The sequence below is a fragment of the Leptonotus elevatus genome, chromosome 14 (genome assembly GCF_054856555.1).
Source record: "Leptonotus elevatus isolate MCC_2025b chromosome 14, RoL_Lele_1.0, whole genome shotgun sequence".
Taxonomy (NCBI): Eukaryota; Metazoa; Chordata; class Actinopteri; order Syngnathiformes; family Syngnathidae; genus Leptonotus; species Leptonotus elevatus.
In genome coordinates, this window is record NC_141252.1 from 2,140,600 (window position 1) to 2,158,705 (window position 18,106).

Sequence of the window (18,106 nt, forward strand, 5' to 3'; positions counted from 1 at the left end):
TTGCGCGGTCTGCAACCCCCCCCCCCCCCCCCCCACACACACACACACACACACATCCCTCCAAACGTCAAATCCGCACATATGCAAGCGTTTCCCCCCACAATTTCAATGGTGACCATGTCGTAATGAATACGTTAAAAAAGTATTTCTTGCCGTATAGAAATCAGATTTGAGTCACCAAAAAAATCTAATTTTTAAATTACATTTTTCATTTGTTTTTCACAAACGCCACCAAAATAGAATTAATTATTTTTATTCGTTTTTCACGAGCCCCTCAAAAGTCTTATAAAAAGGCTGATGAACATTAAATACACTTTTCAATGAAAAACATGGGTTCAAGCATACAAAAGGGAAAAAAAACATGCGAATCCACAGTCCCTAACTGCAAATATGCAGTTGTCACCAATCGCCGCTAGATGGCAGACATGTTCTAGTTGCTTTCTCTGGGTCTGCCCTTCTACTAGTCTGCCTATTTTTTATTAATATTAATGTTTATATATATATATATATATTATTTTTTATTTTATTTTTTTGCAGACCTGGAATAATACGAACATACCACCTCAAGAATATTGACTTTTTAATATTGAATATTTTTTGGTGCCCCAAACATCAAAAAAGTCAAACTAATCCAAGTACTCGTCAGCCCCTTTTTTGACCTATAATTTGATTACTTTTTTACCCAACTTTTTTTTGTTAAAATAAATACTTTTTAAAAAAAATTATGGCTCAAAGGGGGATCGACGTCAATTTGAGTCAATATTTTTGGTGAAAATAATCCGTTTTCTTTTCTTCTTCTTTTAAACAAAGTAAATTGTGTCAAATTGACCCAAGTAGTGGTCACTTATTGAACTATTTTTAAACCAACAATTTTTAAAACTTCTTTGTCACCCCCCCCCCCCCCCAAAAAAAAATCTTACAATATGCATCAATAATCATGGCTAAAGATATCCATTATAAAACGAAACGACAGTTGCTTTTGTAAAAACTGGACGGAAGGAGGCTGATTTCGAAAAAGTGAATTTCCGCCGGTTCCCTTCTTCTTCCAAATTTACAGTGTTGAACAAAAGAGTACCTCACCTGGCGGCGGTATGTGGAATTACACCCAAAACGACAATACTTTTTAACACAGAAGATGGCATTTTTGTTTGGCTGCAGTTGGATAATTAATGATTGACTTTAATTTTTTGATTAAAGAGACTCGGATTTTTTTTAAAGTGTTCATTGTTTATCCTGCAGGACACTGTACTGTCACAAGGGGACGCTCTCGCCCCTCTTTTGCTTTACAGCTTGAGCAGGAGGGAGTGGTGGGGGCCGCTCACGCAAACACGAGTGCTGCATGAGCTTCCTGTTGGATGCTGAGAGAGCCTCGACGTGACATATCCATGCGGTGATCAGCCGGCAGCCATGTTGAGAGCGGGAGGAAGGTTTGGGGGATGGCGGGCTCGTTGTAGGGGTGCGTATGTTTAGGGAAACCTCACCTGTCGCACCTACCACCAACCAAGCCTTCAGCTTGTCCTCAGAGCGGGGGGGTCACGCTGCGCGCAAAAACCGTGGTCGACGTCACACCGTCTCCATGGCAACAACGCGACTCTGGGTGACCCATGGGGGTGGGGGGGGGGGGGGGGGGGGGTAGGCCAACGCGTGGGCTGTGAATTCTGATGCCGATGACAATTCCTGTTTTACGTCATCAGAAAAGGTGGGCGTGGTGGTTTCCGTTGCTTAACATGGCAACGGCTGCAAATGTGATGAGATTCGATTTCCCATGCGTGCAGTCAAGGCCTTCGAGGTCTTTTTTTGATGGCTGAAACCAACTCACGAGCTTTGCAATTTAGTTGAAATGATTTCCAACACACAGTTCCACGCTTCCACCAGCTGTTGAAAATAACAGTGACATTTATATTGTATGACAATGTGTGTCTTAACTGTTTGTATTTGAATGATGAAAAAATAAAAATAAACTTCCAGGAGAGAACGATATCCTGGATAATTAAAAAAAATACATTTCAAGGCGCTTTTTCAATAAATACTGGAAAAAAATGCTTCCTTTTTGCGATGTAAACAAACGTCGTATTGTATTGCTTTCGCTTGTGACTACGCGGAGTTGACCGCCATTTTGTCTCGTGACGTAAGCTCGGAATTGTCAGTACTGCTGTTGGCTGTTGAGTGCTACAGCTAGCTTACACAGGCAGACAGGATAGCGAAAGAAAGTGTGCATCGGCATCTCCGGTGAGCACAATGTATTTTATTTCAAGTTTTTATATTGCGAACTGCTGTTGTAGTTTGGAGTTGTTTGAAGGTGAAGGACGATATGATGCAAAACAATGCGAGGAAAAAAGCCAGCCGACACGCCTCAAGTTCACAATTTTATTAGGAAAATCATTTTGCAGATTTGATTATTATCATCAATGTCATCATCTATATTTATATATTTATATGTATACTGTATATGTTATTTTCAGTTATTCAGAGGATGCATCAGCACAGTATATCTTAATAGGAAGACTATTGCTAGAATATATATCTATACATCAGAATTAGTTCAATTAACTTTGTTTGAAAAAAAAAAAAAAAAAGAGGCAAGAATACAAAAAAAACATGAAGTGCCAAAAGAAATCATCCGCAAAACCAAAGCATTTTATTTTATTTTGTTTTATTCCTGTAGCGCTGCAAGTTTAGAAAAAAAAAGAAGACAAAATATGATTCACAGTTTGTGTCCTTGTTCTCATGCTGGCAGGAACACCAAAAATGGGGGAGCATGCGGGAATGACGAGCCCGGAGGAGCACCTTAAAGAAACAAAAAACACGCCTCCTACGACGGATCCAATCGCTGGCACCACGGGCCGAAAACCAAGGAACCCCCCCCCCCCCCCCCCGTACCATTTCCCCACTGATTCGAACCGGCTTCTGCCCCCACTCCTCACACTTCTCCGGGCTCCGTAAAAATTTAAGACTCTGCTGTCTCTGCCTTTGTGGGCACACTTTTTATTTACAGCTATTTACAAGGACCTGTGAGCAGTGCAACCTACGCGTAAATTCATAAAAATAAAAAATAAAATAAAATAAAAAAGAGGGATCTCTGAGGAACATTGGAACGAATGGGGTTACTGATGCAGCTGTGTGTGTGTATGTATGCGTGTGTGTTTGTGTGTGTGTGTGGTTGACTCATGCTGACGACAGCACTGAATATGTAACCGTTGCGCGCGCACGTATGCACGCAAGTAGGAGGCTGAGTGTGTACACTGAAAAATGATGGGTCGCTTTCCTAAGCCACTGCGGATTTTGAGCAGATTGGGTTTCCTTCTACCCATGGTTGGGTTAATTATCTTGACCCAGCAGATTGGGTTGAAGGTAACCCGAACCCAGTTTTAGGCGGGCCTAAAGAGTTGGTCGCCATTTTAGACCATTGGGTGCTGAAGTCGGAAGTACATTTCATGTAACATTCTTAGAAAAGGATCGTTTCAGTGGGTAACGAGGCAGACTCTATAAGCAGTTGGGTAAAAAAATAACCCAATGTGGGTCAAAAATGGACTGGCCCGTTAATTAATTGCGTTGGTTGTTGTGATTGTTGTGAAAATTATCCAGAAAGTTCGGTCGTATAGACCCAAGAAGAGGATGTGTCTCTTTTTGACCCAAATTGGGTTATTTTTTTTACCCAACTGTTTTGAGAGTGGAACGATCACTTGGTTCTCAGCCATTGCAGGTCTCAAGCCTGGATATAAAAAAAAAAAAAAGGGGCTGGGTTGAGTTACAAAGGGTACCACCATCTGGTGTAAAAACTGTGCCAAACATACTCTACGTTCTTAAAACTACTCGGTCAAAAATAACCCATTTTGCTACTTGGGTAAATTTGACCCAACTTTGGATTACAACAACTGAATTTCTTGGTTGTTTTGTTCAAAAAATTGAAAGTTGGCCCAAAGTTGGGTTAAATTGACCCAAGTAGCATTCCAATTTTTAACTAAAATTGAGTTTTAACCTAGCACTTTTGAGGGTGTACACTCTAAAAAAAAAAAACAGTTGGGTCAAAGATAGCCCAATTTGGTTAGAAAGGTGTACCGATCCACTACATAGGTGACTTTGACCCATCATTTGGGGTTATTTTGTACAAAACAACCCCAAAATTGGTATTGTTTTGTATAAATCAACCCCAAAAATTGGGTCGACAACCCAGTAACAGTTCAGTTCCCTTTTTGATGCAAATTGGGTTATTTTTGACGCACCTGTTTTAGAGTATATGCACGTGACTGGCTGTGGGGAAAGTCGTTTCGTCTTCTTTTATTATTTTGAACCGTAATTATATTTCCTCGGGAACTTTGTCTCACCGGTATGTGTGTGGTTTTAGCAGCCACACGTACGCTATTGCCGTGCATTTTGGTATTTAATACAGAGTAGTGATTCGATTGGTTTGTAGCAAGGAACCCACTTGCCACGCCGCCCCCGACAAATGCGGAAAAAGGACAGGGAGAGACGGCTGGTAGAGGAGGTCGGACAAGTTTATTTGTGTGGAAGAATTTCACAGCTCAATCACTATTCTGTATTAAATAAAATGGGTTGTGTGGATTACGGACTGCAGGAAGAAACATCATAAGCACGACCGGGTGATTTTCCAGGGTTAGGATAAGATGATAAAAAGTGTTTTGAGACTAGTTTGAGGTACATACACGTAGGTATGGGGTGTAAGCATTTTTGTTGGCGGAGGTTACTATTTGAGTCTTTTTTGGGGGCGGGGGGAGGATTCACAGTACAGCACTAGCCAAACAGTTGGGAGTCCCGCCATTTTGTTTCATATGCACGTATGGAACCTCATGCACAGGCAGATTAGTGCAGCGTCTCCTCCGCATTTTCACACGCCCTTTCCTATTCATAGCTCTCTCGCTCTGCCTCACACCCGCACAACAAACGCGTCAGCACAACAAAACGCCGTCAGCCGACAATCTGGCGCGCTAACAAAAAAGAGAGAAAAACGTATCTAACAGGTACATTTACTGCGTCATTAGTTAAGGGTTGGAGGGTGTGTGTGTGTGTGTGTGGGGGGGGGGGGGTTTACTCATAAGTCCACCTAAGGTGGGAAAACCGTGACACAAATCACCTCTATTAGGGCAACATGCCCCCCCCCTGAGCGCTATGTAAGGTATCTGACAAAAATGTGTAGGCTATGCTAGTTAGCCATGCACCAATACAGAATGGTTTTAACATTAAAGTAACGTACCTACTGTTGTTATCTATCTGATTCCATTTTGTGTTATGGGTTTTTTTGTCAGTTGCTTGTTTTACTGGAACTGAGCTGCTAGCTCTCTTCTGAGTTTTGCACATCTTGATATTGCTGCCATGTCTCATTACGGTTAGCAAGCTAAGTTAGCTTAGCACTTAGTTTGCTCGTTTTGACTCGACGTTATAATAAGTTATCTGATTTGATTCAGTGTCGTATTATTATATTTTCTTTTCTAATAACGTTTATTATATTTTTTGGGTTTCCAACTAATAACAGTGCCTTGCTTTTCGCCGCACAGCCCCCATTGCTAAAGCGCACGCCATTTAAATGACCAAATCTTTTTCAAAATGAAAAGAAAAGAGGGGGAAGTCATACATCTGTAAACGAAAGTCAGGGTCGCGGGCCTGAAATGGGTTCATTTTTTTTTATCAAGTCGTCCCAATTGTCAGGCCTTTTCAATAACTGCCGTGAATGTCATGGCAACGGCATGATACGTTTGGGAAACCGTTGCTCTATTATATTGCAGACTGTAAACAAGACCTCAATTTGTAGTGCAAAAATATAACAACAAGCGTAATAACGATAGGATGTGCCAAATATGGTCATATAGCCGAGCAGTGTGTGTGTGTGTGTGTGTGTGTGTGTGTGTGTGTATAAGCGCGCGGTGGGCGACGTGATTGTTCCTTAGGATCGGTGAATAAAAACAGGTGAGGAAAAAACAAGAGAACAAAAAAGGTCAAAAGGTAGAAATTGGTAAAAAAGTATTGTGCTTTTTTGCGTGCAAAAAAGGGGTGGTGCGACTGCGTACAATGTATGCCAATGATGCGTGTTCATGTCGTAAAGTGCCATGCGTGTGTGTGTGTGTGTTGAGTGGACTATGAATGCATCGGTGGGTCGTTCGCGAATATAATCATAACAACGGCCCCTTTCACACGGCTTGTATTGGCCGGTGTGGACACAGAAACGGGGGTGCAAATCTGACAACTATTTTATACCTCACAGCAGACACGGGCACTGATGTCATCTAATAATCTGAAAGCGCATGCTGTTGTGGCAATATCCCACTTTTTGCCGGGTTCTGTGTAAAAGACAAAGGGGGACACATGCCGGATGTTCTGATGTGGCAATTTTACAAGGTCTCGGTGTGAAAGCGGAACAGACCCGGGACAACGCCTCTCTGTAAGGCTGTTACACAATGCAGGGATAGGGGTGTGAAGTAAAAAAAATTGACACTCAATTCTGTTTTGTTGAAGCCATGCTGTGTTGCTGCGTGAAAGGACACACAGTGGCAACTTCCTGTATCTCTTTTGCTGGGTTCTGCCTAAAAGCTCAATCGGGTTGCAGGATTGCTCTAGGTAAAGGAAGCTAGAGCAAAGGGTATACAGTACAGCAATGCCGAGAAAGCCGTGTGAAATTTTAACACTCTTCTCGCCCTGTTGTGTCAAAAGAAATCGTCGCTGTCCGACAACGACTTTACACATCGCATCAGAATTTGTGGATGACGTGTGTGAAAGCGCTCTCTGTTGGGGCGGTATCCTGCTTTTTGCTGTGTTCTGTGTAAAAGGCAAAAGCAGACAAATGCAGAGTCTTCCGTTACAGCGCTGACATTTTGCGGGGCCTCTGTATGAAATGACGTGGCAGGACAGGGCCGACGACAATTTTACACTTCGCATCAGACGCTCGCGTCGATGTCATGTCACGATTTGAAGGCGGGATTGTCGTGTCACTGGGTCTCTGTATGAAATAAACGAGCAAGCGATGGAACTAACAATGAAAATAATACAGATTCAGGTTGCACAAGGAAAATACATCCATCCAACTCTTTCTTTTTTTTGTGTTATATTCGTGTGCTTTGTTTGTGTGTTTTGCTGTCGAGCATCAAAAACAAGGCAAAAAAAAAAAAAACCTGGACATTCTTGACTTTCCGAAACTCCCCAATTTCCCTTTGAGTCTCAGCGGCTTGGCAATAACCCTTCCGGTCTGGAGGAAAAAGCTGGAGCGCTCCGGTTTCCTGACGTTCCTAAATGCGTCACGCTTTCAGGAGAGTCTTAAAAGGATCGTTGCGTCGTGTGGCGAGTGCGTTAACACGTTGGGTGACCAATGAGGAGAGAGGATTGTTTTTGTTTTTTCTTGTTGGCTGTGAGTTGTTTTCGGGGGGGGGGGGGGGGGGTCAGGTGGTCAATGGCGTTTCTTTACATCCTTCTTGTGTGGTGTTCATGCTGTCCCACCTCACGGGGGGTGGGGGGGGGCGAGCTCTTTTAACATCTAGTTAGTTTGTCTACATGATGAGTATATGGAGGGTGGACGCACTAATCGGCGGCGTTAAACTAACGCTGAGTCATGACCGGGAGGAGGATGCGAATGATGGGGGGGGGGGGGGTGATTCCTGTTTGAGTCGTCGCCCTTCCTTCTCGCCGCCGCGGCCGTTTACATGACGCTGCACTTGCCCTTCAGTCTCTCGGCGCGCGACTGCTTCCCCGAGCGCTTGCCGTCGATGTTGAGGCTCATGTTGCGCTTCTTGTCCAGGTTGAGCAGCTCCTGGAAGAGCTCCGTCACGTTGTGGTTGGTCTTGGCCGACGTCTCCATGAAGGCGCACTTCCACTGGCTGGCCTGCGCCTCGCCGTCCTTGGTGTCCACCTCCCGCTGGGTCTCGTCGCTTTTGTTGCCGACCAGCATGATGGGGATGGCCTCCACGTTGCCCTTGATGGCCAGCACCTGAGGAATCAGAATCCAGAATCAAGATGGCTTCGCAATCTTTTTTTAATCTTGAAAAAAAAAGTGTCCGATTTAGCGAGAAAGTCGGCAAGTAGGCAACACTGAGCACGAAACTTGTCAGAAAAGTAGCTTATTTGTTGCCACGGAGACGATGATTACAGACTCAAAGGGGTAGTCAACCCAAGTTATAATATGTTGTATGCAAATAAATATGTTATTCAGTTTAATATTGCAGTAACTGGAATATGAGTTAAACAGCAAAATCCAGCAGTTTTTACCCCTCTCAGGGGGCGGCCATTTTGCCCCTTGCTATTGCCTGAAGATGACATCACAGTTGCTTTGGTCTCAGGTAACAACCAATCACAGCTCAGCTTCAGAAAACAGGTGAGCTGTGATTGGTTGTCGCCTGAGACCTGAGCAACTGTGATGTCATCTTCAGGCAATAGCAAGGGGCAAATGAAAAATAAAAAATGGCTGGATATTTTCTTTATAACTCATATTCCACAAATGTGATATTAATAATTAGAATATCATGTTTAGACTAGTGAGGTCACATATAACATATTATTGTCAAGAAATATTTCAAGTTGACTTCCACTTTAAGCCTGTATCTCACTGAGGAGGTGACATTCTGCGAAGGTAGAGAAATTTTCATTTCTCGTTTGGGTTCGTTCAAGAGCCTTAAATGTTCGCCAAAAAGTTGTTCTTTTTCTTGTCTCAAGAAACGTTTTAACATCTTTCTTTCATAAAAACGTAACATAAAATGTGATTGCTCAAAAAGATGAATGACGTTTCAAATCATTTAATATTCTAATGAATCAGCACCCAGAGTCAGTCTGACTTAGCAACATGAAATGTAGCAGCCATGAGTCGACCCCCCAAAAAGTCTCAACAACCCTCGAACACAAAACGACACAGGATGTCGGCCATTTGAGTTCAAGCACGCTCACCTGTTGGTAGATGGGCTTGAGCTCCTCCAGCGACTGCTTGCTGGTGATGGAGTAGACCAGGATGAAGGCGTGTCCCTTTGAGATGGACAGGCGCTGCATGGCGGGGAACTGGTGGCTCCCGGTGGTGTCGGTGATCTGCAGCGTGCACACGCTCTTGTCGCAGCTGATCACCTGGCGGTACGTGTCCTCCACGGTGGGGATGTAGGTGTCGCGGAAGGTGCCCTTGACGAAGCGCAGCACCAGGGAACTCTTCCCGACGCCGCCCGCCCCGAACACCACCACGCGGTAGTCGTTGCTCTGCTCCGGCATTCTGGCTCCCCCGCCTTTCAGCCTTCAGACAGTGTCACACCTGAGGACAGTTGGGAGGTTTGCTCTTTTAGACCGCCGTTGTTCTTTCTTTCTTTCTTTCTTTCTTTAACCAACAAACCAACCAACTAACTAACTAACCACCGAACTAACCAACCAACACAAAACTGATATAAACTAACAAAGTAGCACATGGGCCAACTAGCTAAGAAAATTACACAACAACAACCAACAAAATAACATCGTTTAACTAACAATCCCACTAACAGACTAACACACTAACCAACCAACCAAGTAACAAACATGTACTAACTACACACTAACCAACCAACAAACTAACCAAATTAAAGATATAACTAGAACATAAACCTAGTAACTAATCAACTACTAAGTAACTAATAATAACCAAATTAAATACCCAACCCAATAACCAATAATACAAGCAACTAACTAAAAAATCCAATAGTCAAGAGTCAGGAAACTAACAAATTCACCAATCAACTAACAAGCAAATCAAAACATGAACCAACAAAGTACAAAACTACTAACCAACCAACTTACTTACTATGTACCACACTATCAACCAACGAACAAACGAAATTGAAGAGCTTAAGTAAGTAGGTAACAACTGACCAATTAAATGACCAACTAATGACTCACTAACCAACCAATTAACAAACTAACAAACTAACCAACCAACTAACTAACTAACCAAGTACCCAACACATTAGCCAATCATTCAACTGACTAACTAAAAAAAACTAAAACACTACCCAACAGACCAAATAATAGGGACACCAACACACTAACTAACAACAACAAAACCGGCAACAAATGAACAAACAGACTAACACACTAATCAACAACCACTTAACAACAATCCAACTAATGGACTAAAAAGTTTGGTTCTGTCTGCTGCTTGTTACCACAACTGCAACAGTGCACACATGTAGAGTATGATCCGTCGTGAACGTTTCGCTCTGCGTTCAATCAAACAAAATTCTCACAAATGGCCACAAATCCGAAGTGGCAAAATAAATTGGTTAGAAATGCAAAACGGCCGACGTCGCGGCACGTATTGTGCCAAATCCAAATAGACGCCAGCCGCCAGCAGTCGTGCAAGCCGCAGCAGACGTCGCGTTGCACGTACATGTGCGATAGACCCACCAGACCCCCCCCCCCCCCTCCCCCCTTCGTATCTCCATCCGCATCCGAGGCCCTTGAGTGACGACGGCCTTCCGCCAACAGTGACAGAAATCCGCTGGTCCCAGCAAGTATTGATGCCGGTCTAGTGTTTCATTACCGTGGCAGCTTAGAGAAGCGGCCTATTATGGGACCTTAAAGCCTGCTTCCAACCGCTGCATAAATAATGCATTATGCCGGGATGCACGTGTCTCTGCAAGTGTTGGCAAAATGGAGGCTCGCAGTCAGCTCTGCAACATACTGAACAAGGCTGGCGTCAAAGCAGGACGGACTCCAGAACAAAATAATACTTCCTCAACAGTCGCATGCAGTAGACGATGCCGACATTTCATATTCCTCCTACGTGAACACGTTCGAGAGGTAGTTGTTGTTGCCCTCTCGGACAGCAGCACTTACCGAGTCTCAGTGTGACCCATCACCCCCCCCCCCCCCCACACACACACACACACAAAAAAAATATATAAATAAAATAATAATAAATAAATAAAAGAAAATCGCCCCTGGCATTTTGACGTCGGCCTGCCAGACCAACTCTTGCCTGACATGGTAGCTGTGCCACTGATGTTTATTGATGATGTTTCAGTTTGCTAATCTATTCAAAATGGATTTATAGGACCGGTCCTTCTAAATTGTGGGCCAGTCTCTTGTGGTAAAATGTAGGAAAACAATGCATCAGACAGCCCACCTGGGCATCTGCCCTGTACGCCAGATGGCCAGTCCAGCCCTGCCTGGCCCACAAACAATCTAACCAACTAACTAGCAGACAAACCCCTGAATAATAAATAGCATACAACTAATAAGCACATGAGCAAAACATGTACAGAAAAAAACAAGAACTAGCAAATGACCTACTCTCCAACAAGACGAGATGCTACGAACACAGACGGCTTTTTGCTCTAATTAAAGGGCATTTCGCTAAATGAATAAGTGGTACCAGAAGGTACTAGTTGGCTCCATGGACAACATGAGTGGCCCAAGGGTCTGTTCTAAAAATAGCTCACAAGTAATAGGATACTGTGACTTACTAAAAAGAATTCAAACAGAAGAAGAATGTTAACCTTTATTTATTTATTTAACATTTGTTCTATACCAAATATTCTAGTTTTTGTTTATAAATAAAATAGACTGTGTTCAATGGGGGGATTTCCATATATATATATATATATTATTATAAATATATATATATATATATATATTATTATAAAAAAAAATTAAAGGCATGTTAGAGCTGTAATTTGAAAACCATGATAACGCGCCGTTGTTGCTCACGGTTATTCTACTGTCAGAATATAATATTGGCCCAAGCCTGCTAACCACCCATTCTACAAACAGACAACAACAACAAACACATTCACAACTCACCCAACTAACTACTTAAATAACCAATTAACAAGTGAACCAAGCCTACTAAACAACGAACCAACACACTGACCAAGCATCTACCCAACCAACCAGCTATCTAATCAAGCATCTAACAAACAAACGAACCAATGAAAGACAGAATAACAAACACTCGAACAAATCCAAGTAAACACTTAACTAAACAACCAACGAACATATGAACGGTCCGTACCACTCAACTACCGACCAAAGAAGCGACACGTTAACCAACAAAGAAACAGTTCAATCCACACAAACTAACTATTAACTAACCTGCAATCATGCTGCTACCAAATGGTTGGTGGCGGTGTCTTTGAATTGATGGGTCTGGACCCCCCCCCTTCCTCACCCCCTCCCCTCCCCCCTCCCCTCCTGCGGCGTTGATGCTGTGTGATCAATAAAAACGAATTGCTTCTCAACGGCGGGGGTCTCGTCTGACCATCTGACTATCTGTCTGAATCCCATCCTCCTCACCCCCTCCCTTTCTTTTTTTGCTTTGCTCTCTTTTCCTCAGAAGCCAGCTCCGTGACGACGTCACCGCCACTCATCAACGACTCCCACCGTCGCCCTTTTCATGCAGCTATAATTAGCCATACACACACACACACAGGTGACACACACACGCGCGCGCGCACACGCGTACGCACTTACACGCGAGAGCCCGATCGTGTTTTTCCCCTTGGCAACCCACCCACTCGAAAAAGCGTGTGCGGCTCCTTTGAATGAATTAATGCTACAAATGCATCGTGTTTTTTTATTTTTATTTTATTTATTTTTTTTTTGCGTGGCCGCTCTCCATTAGCAGATAACTTTGGCGCACATAACCCAAAAAAAAATCAACAACATAATTCTGCTCCTCCATCCTTCCGCCTGCTTATTTCCCAGCTGGCGAGAAAATGTCACCTTCCGCCGCGGCTAAATATGCACATAATTTGCCCGGCGAGAGCCACTCGACAGAGTGCGCATTAGCATCAAACATAAAAGACAATGGCCGCCCAGCAGATCAAGAGCCTGATTAAAACCTGCACTCGCCGTGCGGAGGTATCCATCTTTTAATCGGGGGATATTGGAATGCGGCGGATGCGCACAATATGCGAGCACGCCTATTTGAGCCGCCGCTGGCCAAACAGGATCAACAGATTTCACGCACACACACACACACCATCAAACAGGCATGAATGTGTGTAACTGCAGCCTCTTTCCCAGCATGCCGTGGGAGGAATGTGCGATTCCGCAACCCCCCCCCCCTCCCCCCTTCCTCGTGACTCACTACAGCCAGCGTTTTCGTCACCATCACGCCGCCGCCATCGCCGCCGCAGTGCTGCGCTCACAAACACACACACATGCAACACAAACACGTTTATGCGTGGGCCAAGCATCAAAACCAACCAGCTAACTAGCAGGCAAATGCCTAAATAACGAGCCAACTAACCAACAGACCACATATATCAACAATGAACCAACAAACTTACCCGCTAACCAACCGACACGCTAGCAAAACCAGCCAACTATCAAACACACGACAAACAACCTAAGGAACCAACTGACTAAGCTACTAACAAACCAGCCTACTAACCCCCTCTTAACCAGCTAACAAGAGCCAATAAAATATCAACTATCACAGGACTCTTGATCATGTAAATGCGCAGTGGGCCGGTTATAGAACCAAGCGGAACGGAAGAGGCCCACGACCCACAATTTGGTGCGTGGGTGCGCGCGCGTTAGACGAGATTGTAACGCCGCGTTCTCGTCTTTAGTCACTAATCACGGAGCTTAACCTCTTCTGTCTGTCCGCATTGACCCAATTCCCAAGACTTAAGGTTCCCGATGGCCTTCCCATGAGAAACCACGAGCCGCCAAAACAAACTTACAACGTAGCATCGCTACGTATAGCTCGGAAATGTTTTGTGATCGTGCCTATTTGTCAAAACGTGTGTGAAGGCGAGCAATTTTGTGCCTTTGTTACGTAACAGAATCGGGTACGAACCTCCACGTTGAGTTTCGCCACCTATGACTTGGCCCAAACTGGGTCAAGATCCAGGGCCACTTTCAAGCGATTTCCAGCCGCTGGTCAACTCAATCTGCCTTTTGTTTTGTATTTTAAACAAAATTTTTAGATTGATTTTTTTACAAAAATTTGGGGAGGGTTGACGCATAATTTTTTTTGTTTTTAAAAGCCACAATTATTATTATCATTTAATTAAATTAATTTTTTTACCTAATTTTGTTTCTATTTACAATTTTTTTTTTATTACTCCGCTTTATTTTTTACACAAACATGTTTTTGACTGAAATTTTTTAATTAGCCACATTGAGTAGCCTATTCCATTTTTATTTTTAGCCACAATTTTTTTTCGGCCAAAGGGTTTTTGTTTAATTAGCCACATTTTTTTACTCCACTTAATTTCTTACGCAAAGTTTTTTTGCCAAAATATTTAATTAGCCAATTTTTTTTTTTACCCACAATTGTTTTTGTAATACGTTTATTTTTATACTCCACATCATTTTCTATACCCACTTTTTCTTTTTTTTTTTTTACAAAACTTTGTTGGTCGGCACTTTTTCATCCCAAATGTTTTTACCCACTTTTTTTCAAACCCAAATTTTTTTCTCTTGCCATTTTTTTGTGCCCACATTTGTCTATTTCACCTACACTTCATTTTTTAACACCATTTTCTTACTTTCTTTGACCTCAACTTCTGTTTATTGTTATCCAACTTTTAGCACTTTCTGTCGGGTAATGCCCAGTTCTCTTTAGGGATTTCACTGCATGCCTCACGTACACTGCACAGTAATTAGGAGTGAGGTGCCCATTACTCACAAATGTTTGCTCTTAGCGTCATGACTTGGTCCCTAGCCGGTCCTGTTTCTGTAGAAAATGATTCACAAGGCTCCTTATGTTTAGTAGAATTACATCATCATCTTCCGCAGTCGGCAAACACGAGGAGTCAGCATCTGACGTGACTGCATGTAAGAGTGTTGTGTAATTAGTGTGTAGCCGTGTGTATTAGCGCCGCGTATTAGCCTGACCCGGGCAAGCCTGAGCATCTCTGGCTAAGAAGCTGCTAATAGCACAACTCGCCAACATAAACAGTCGCATTGGATCGCCCTCGACGATAATACTGAGTAATCGTCAAGAGTTTCAAAGGTTTTTCTTTTTCCTATACGGTGCCATCGGAAATAATTCAGTCGAACTTTTTACACGTTTTGTTATGTTGCAGCAGTTACATTATCAAAAGTCCTTAATGAATGAATGAATAAAAAATATATATTAGTGCTGTAAAAGTTCTACACCTACATCAGTTATTACAGTAATTTATTTTACTAAATAATACAATTGTTAAATGCAATATTTATGTAATTTTCGGCATTTAAAAATTATTTATTTTTAACTATTAATTGTAAATATAATTTTAAAATTAGAACACATTTTCCACTTTTAATTTGCACCAAAAAATGATTATAGGGTGCTGTGTATATATTTTGAGAGTACAAATTATTTTTTAAATATTTTTCAAATGAGCATATATCAATAAAAAACAAATCGTGGAAGTCCTGTGAATATAATACATAAACGCCGCTTTACCTTTTTTGTCTTTCTCCAAATGTCGTTTTTTAAGTTCAATAAACGTGCAATAATTTCCACACGAACTGTATTTATTCTTAGGATGCATCCACGTGACGCAGCTGCCCGCAGTGACAGATGGGAGGCGAGGCGGACCACTTGGATCCGCTCGGCCGCTTCTTTCTCTTTTTTCCCCCCCCCCCCTCACTAATTCCATTCAAGCCGCGGCCGAATGCAGCGCAGATGGCAAACAAAGAGAGGGAATCCTGCTCTGGATGGCACGTGATGCAACCGGAATGAAGGCCATGTCGTGCATGCAAAAAGTAAAAAAATAATAATAATAAAAAAAAAAGGCTCCCTGGAGTGTTAGAAAATAGTCGCATCCGGCACCAGTGTGTCCGATTGACACAAAATCCAGCACGAGTGTTCACCATGACACGGTGCACGGAAATCAATGAAGGGCCACACTATGAAACAAACAGGAAGTTGCTGTTTTTTTTCTTTTTTCTATGATTGGTATCCGGCACACGCATTCGCCATAGAAATTCATGAATAGCTTGTATTTAAAAACATTAAGAAAACTACTGTCCCTGTAGCACAGTGGCCATGAGCGCACGTGCTCAGTGACGTATCCAAAGGTTGCCTTTGGAAAATACGAGTATTTTTGCCGCAGAGGTTGAAGGGGTCGGAGGTCAGCCTGTCCTTGCACAGACCATACGCCAGACACGGCATCAAAGTGGTCTTGCTATAGGAAGCCTCTTCTAAAGATGGTGCGCACGAAAGCTGCAAACAGTTTGCTGAATGAAGACAAGCAGACTAAAGACATGGATTGCTGGGAACATGTCCTGCGGTCTGATGAGACCCAAGTTTGAATGAGTGTGTGGCGGCAACCAGGTGAGCAGTATGGAGACAAGTGTGTCTTGCCTCCAGTCGAGCATGGCAGTGGGAGTTTTTACGACATTTACTGAGAGAACCGTAACATGAATCTCTTTCCTCAACTAGTAAGTCTCAGACCTAAACCCTATTGAGCATCTGTGTCTCACTTTAGTTGCCAGCTGTTTTGACATTAGTTCACCTTGTTTCGTTTAAACTACCTAGCTTAGCCTTTTAGTCCGCTATCTTAATGTTTAAGCTAGATAGCATTTATGTTGCGGTGCTATATATAACACTTTAAGCAACAGACCGAACACAAACGTTGCAGTAAGACATTTAACACACGCTGCAGTATAAGTCGTATGTGTTTTTTATCCTCCGCAAAGAACAACTATTAGTGCCGTCGTGATAAGTTGATGAGCAGCAGAATAGCCAACAAAAACGGTTTCATTCTTTAAAATTATATTTGTGTCATTACTGTATCATTTTTTTCAGATTCTAAATACACATTACATTTTTGGGGTGGCATTTTCCAAAATGTTCACACTGCTTCATTAAAAAAAAAAGAAAGGAAAATAATTTTCAAAACTGTAGGGAAAAAAAAAAAAAAAAGAAGGAAATTCTAAAGTGAAATGCATATATTTCAATATGTATTCAAAGGAGCGTCACTTTGTTCCACTTCTGTGCGCGTGTGTGTAGATTTTCAATGCGGCCTCAAACAAACATCCAGATGGGAGGATTAACCACCACCACCATCGTCACAACCATAGTCATCACCGGAGCGGCTTCATGCGTCATGATGACAAAGAAGGAAGAAAGGCTGCAAAGGAAGGATGGAGGAAAAGAAGGAAGTAAGGAAGGATGGATGCAAGGGGGCGCCATTATGGAGCTCATTCATAAATACCGAAGCAGCGCCATCTCACAGAGGCAGCATTATTTTTTGGGCAGAGGTAAACCCCCCCCCCCCCCCCCCCAACCCCGCCATCCACCTTCAACACCTCCCCTCATAGAAACGAAAGATTGTGCTCTTACATACCGCTTCAACATGGCTCCTTAACATGACAAATGCAACACAATGGCGCGTGCGTGTGTATAATGGTCGCACCTGCGTGTGCGTCTCCTCCTCGTCTTCGTCGTCGTCACGAGCGCAAAAGCGAGGGGGCGGGGAGACAAAAAATAAAATAAAAAATCAAAGTCAGATGAGTAAAAAAAAAAAAAAGGTTAAAAACAAAAGAAAAGAAAAGAGACAGAGGGAAGAGGTCTCTCTTTTTTTTTTAAAGCATCGTGAACGCACTTTCACGTCGAGCTCATCGTCGTCCGGGTTTCCGCCACGGTCGCTTCCCCCCTCGCCTCTCCTGTCCTCTCTCTCTCCCTTTCTCGCACCGTCTCTCTCTTTTTGCCTCTCCCACTTTGACGTGGGAGGGGCTACACGTCCTCATTTCTCTTATCGCTCACGTCCTGTGCTGTTTTTTCCAGCCCGGATAAATACCACGATAACGTACTGTACTGTAGCCTACATAATAGAAATGCTAAGAAAATCTGCCCCCCCAAAAAAACATTTAATATGCATACAGTGCAGGCAGGCCTTGGTTTATCTTTTTTCCCCCCACGACCACATTTTATTTTAAATTCACTCACTGCTAGCCGTTTTCAAATAAACAAACACGCACTTCCTACTGGATTTTTAACAGAACGGCAACCGTTCGTAGACACCGAGGTGTTGTGTAACGGGAGAGTTGACATACATAAATTCCTGATCAGGATGTAGGCTATACTCCGCTACAAAATGTATATATTTATATTTAAAAATAAGTCTTTTTAGCCTGTGCAATACTGTATTCAATAAGTTAGCCCAGGGATTTTAAATAATGGCGCCATCAGCACTGGGGGGGCATCGGA

General features: G+C 42.9%; 1 protein-coding gene across 3 annotated transcripts; it reads right to left on the reverse strand.

Annotated features, from left to right (window-relative positions):
- Positions 1-3,565: 3,565 nt before the first annotated feature.
- On the reverse strand, positions 3,566-17,653 carry diras1b (DIRAS family, GTP-binding RAS-like 1b). 3 transcript variants are annotated; one of them, XM_086094507.1, is made up of 3 exons: positions 17,244-17,653; positions 8,881-9,229; positions 3,566-7,930 (listed from the first exon to the last, which is right to left on the reverse strand). In XM_086094507.1, exons 2-3 carry the CDS (start codon positions 9,187-9,189, stop codon positions 7,643-7,645), a joined length of 597 nt encoding a protein of 198 aa, XP_085950633.1. In that variant the 5' UTR covers positions 9,190-9,229; positions 17,244-17,653; the 3' UTR covers positions 3,566-7,642. The 3 variants fall into 3 exon arrangements, with proteins under 3 accessions (XP_085950633.1, XP_085950632.1, XP_085950634.1); XM_086094506.1 differs by having other exon boundaries at positions 17,313-17,641; XM_086094508.1 differs by lacking the exon at positions 17,244-17,653 and adding an exon at positions 12,043-12,124.
- Positions 17,654-18,106: the final 453 nt, after the last annotated feature.

Excerpts from the sequence above, each read along its gene's own strand:
- diras1b (XM_086094507.1), bottom strand. The coding sequence starts at position 9,189 with ATGCCGGAGCAGAGCAACGACTACCGCGTGGTGGTGTTCGGGGCGGGC. Across the intron at positions 7,931-8,880 it reads TCAAGCCCATCTACCAACAG|GTGCTGGCCATCAAGGGCAA; the intron begins GTGAGCGTGCTT and ends CTGATTCCTCAG.